This window comes from Aspergillus nomiae (assembly GCF_001204775.2).
Source record: "Aspergillus nomiae NRRL 13137 chromosome Unknown contig00844, whole genome shotgun sequence".
NCBI lineage: Eukaryota > Fungi > Ascomycota > Eurotiomycetes > Eurotiales > Aspergillaceae > Aspergillus > Aspergillus nomiae.
Window position 1 is genome coordinate 1 of NW_015378899.1, and position 2,773 is coordinate 2,773.

General features: G+C 51.9%; 1 protein-coding gene across 1 annotated transcript; it reads right to left on the minus strand.

Moving 5' to 3' along the window:
* Positions 1 to 478: 478 nt before the first annotated feature.
* sebA (putative C2H2 transcription factor (Seb1)) lies at positions 479 to 2,385 on the minus strand (the record flags this gene model as incomplete). Its single annotated transcript, XM_015557124.1, has 2 exons — positions 479 to 1,737; positions 1,815 to 2,385. The coding sequence occupies 2 exons, from the start codon at positions 2,383 to 2,385 to the stop codon at positions 479 to 481; spliced, it is 1,830 nt and encodes a 609-aa protein (XP_015400809.1).
* Between the last annotated feature and the right edge of the window lie 388 nt (positions 2,386 to 2,773).

Sequence of the window (2,773 nt, forward strand, 5' to 3'; positions counted from 1 at the left end):
GGGAAATGGGTACAAGAGTGGCGAATGACTTGAGCCATTCTGTTGATCGAGGCAAAACATCTTTGCCAGAAAATGCGAGTATGAGAGAAAAAAAAAAAATCCCAAATCACCACCAGTGCCTCAAAACAAGAAGTCGTCATGCGCTCTAAGTTTAGTCCAAACCGTGGACTCCCAGTGCGCCGAAACCGTTGCAGCCCAGACAACCGGTCTAATGCCTCCAATTTAAGTCCTTCTTTGTGAGGACCATATGCTGTATTATGCTTCTCTTTTCCCCGGTGTGAGAAACGGAAATCCTTTTGCCAGACACCTTAGCCTCCCACATGACACCGCCAATGTAAATGCCCAGACGCCAAAACCGCAAAGACCAAAGTCAGACCAACCAGTGCAATGGTGGAGTAATTATGATAGTGTATTAAGTAGTAAGGGGGGAGCTCCTGGTCACATCGCGTCGTGAAGTTGCAAACGGCAGTGGAGGCAACTAAGCGTGTTCGTCACGCTTGCGCTTCTTGGCAGATCGACGATCGATAGAGGGTGCGTCAGACAGACCATCTTCGGATGATTCGCTAGTCGTCGACTTAGTCGCCGCAGCGTTGGCAGCTTCATAGAGCACAGCCCCCATGGCACTCGCGTCACGTTCCTCATACTGTTGAGAGGCGCCGTTTGTGTCCAGGACGCCCATTACGATAGAACCACCGGCATGGGTCCTGGCGTGCTGCGCAAGGTTGTCACTCCGAGAAAACTTCTTACCACACTCATTGCACTCGAAGGGCTTGTCCTGGGTGTGCAGAGAACGGTAGTGGCGCTTAAGGTGCTCTTGACGACGGAAACGACGAGAGCAGAGAGAGCAGACGAAGGTCTTGGAAGGGTCATCCGTCAGAGATTGCTTACGACCCCGGCGGTTCACCGACACGGGAACAGGTGGGGCCTCGGAAGAGCTAGATACATTGGCTTCCGAGACTGAGCGGGACGGGGCAGCGGCCTGCTGAGCCGCATTGGCCTCTGTGCTGGTGGCCCGGCTGTTGACCGGTGCCTGTGCTTTCTTGAGAGCATCCTGGTCCTCAGAGTGTGCTCTCTTGAGAGACTTACGCGAGTTGCTTCGCTTCTTCGTCTTCATCTCGTCCGAGGTCTCGCTGGCATCACTCTGGACCGGGCCGAAGTCGGCACATCCCAGGAAAGAAAGGCCAGATTGGGTCAAATCCAGATCGTCCGAAGAGTCTTCCAAGCTGTGTTCACTCAGGAACTCCTCATCCTCAAAAGAGTACGTGCTGAGACGCTGTCTCTTTTCACCCATGTAATAGGCGTTGCCGCTGGGATGGAAGTCAACCAGGCGGTTGACAAACTCATCCTCCGAGTCAAGGTCTGAAAAGCTGTCAAAGGTGGGCAATGAAGTGAGGGGATCCTCAGTAGAGCTAGTGTAAGCGGGGGATGGGTTCTCATGAACTGGCAAAGTCACGGCCTCGCTTCCCAGGACCACCTTGGGTTCCTCCTCTTCGCAGGAAAGAGTGGGCAAAGGAGGCAGCTCAGACGGGGAGGATGTGCTGACGGCGGAAGACTCGACAGTCAACTGCCGAGGATCACAGAAGTCGGAAGTGGCCTGCTCAACAGGGAAAGCCGACTGAGACGGAGCAAACAAAGAAGACACAGGAGAAGGCGAAGGAGAAAGAGAGGGGCAAGAGCCGTTTGCAGAGAGAAAGTCTGAGCCATGACTGGCAGTGAGAGAATTGGCGTTAATGAAGACTAGAAGAAGTTAGCTCTTGGTTCCAATCCCCTGCTCAACTGATGAAAATGACAAAAAATAAATAAATAAAACATACCAGGAGTCATGGGAGGCGAAGTTGCTGACCGAGCCCAGTCGGCACTGGCCAGAAGCTCGGCATGGACCTCACTTTCGCAGCCCTCTTTCACACCCTCCACCTTTTCGAACGAGAAGAAACAGTCGTGGATTGGGGTGTGCAGTGTGCCACTGCTGGATGGTGGGCTGCTGATGGAACTTCCAGCGGTGGAGAGTGGAGGGGTGGAAGGGAAGTTATAGTAGTCGCCGACGAACCTCGTGTCCAAAGGCATGAGGGCTGGGGAGCCTTGCTGGACGACGATTGTGGGCTTCAGGTGAGAGGGTTGAGGGGAGGCGATGGGAGTCATGTTCATTGCTCCTCGGAAGGCATTGGTAGTGGCCATCTGATGCATGTTCATCATGGGTTGAGCATTGTAGACCGGTTGTTGCTCCGGTAGGCAGTGTTGCTGAGGGTAGGCCTGCATCTGTCCATAATATGGCTGGGGTTCAGAGGGGTGGCTTGTGTATTGTTGTCTTTGTGAATCAGCAGTAGGGTAGTATGCAAAAGATGGTTGTCCTTGCACCGTTGGTGCCATCGTATATGTAGCGTCCATTGTGACTAGAGCATAAGGCATTAGTATGGACATCTTGCATGATATAATGTTGCTTCGACGAACCAATGGTAAAATGTGCTGAGGATCAAGCGTGTACTGCTTTACCTCTTGGGTATAATTAGGTATGTTTAGTCTATGTCAGGATGTTGGTTCCAGAATGATGTCGAGGCAGCTTGGTGCTAATGATAGATGTCGAGCACGGTAGTTGCTGAATGAATGTAGATGTCTCTTGCTCTGGATGAATGAATGACTGAAGGCAGAAGAGTGCGGTCCGAATTAGGGTTTTATAGATAAGACTGCGAATATGCAACGTCTTCTGATCTTCTGGTGAATGTACGGTATAGTTATATCTGATAGAAGGAAGGACAGGAACCTCTGGTCGATACGA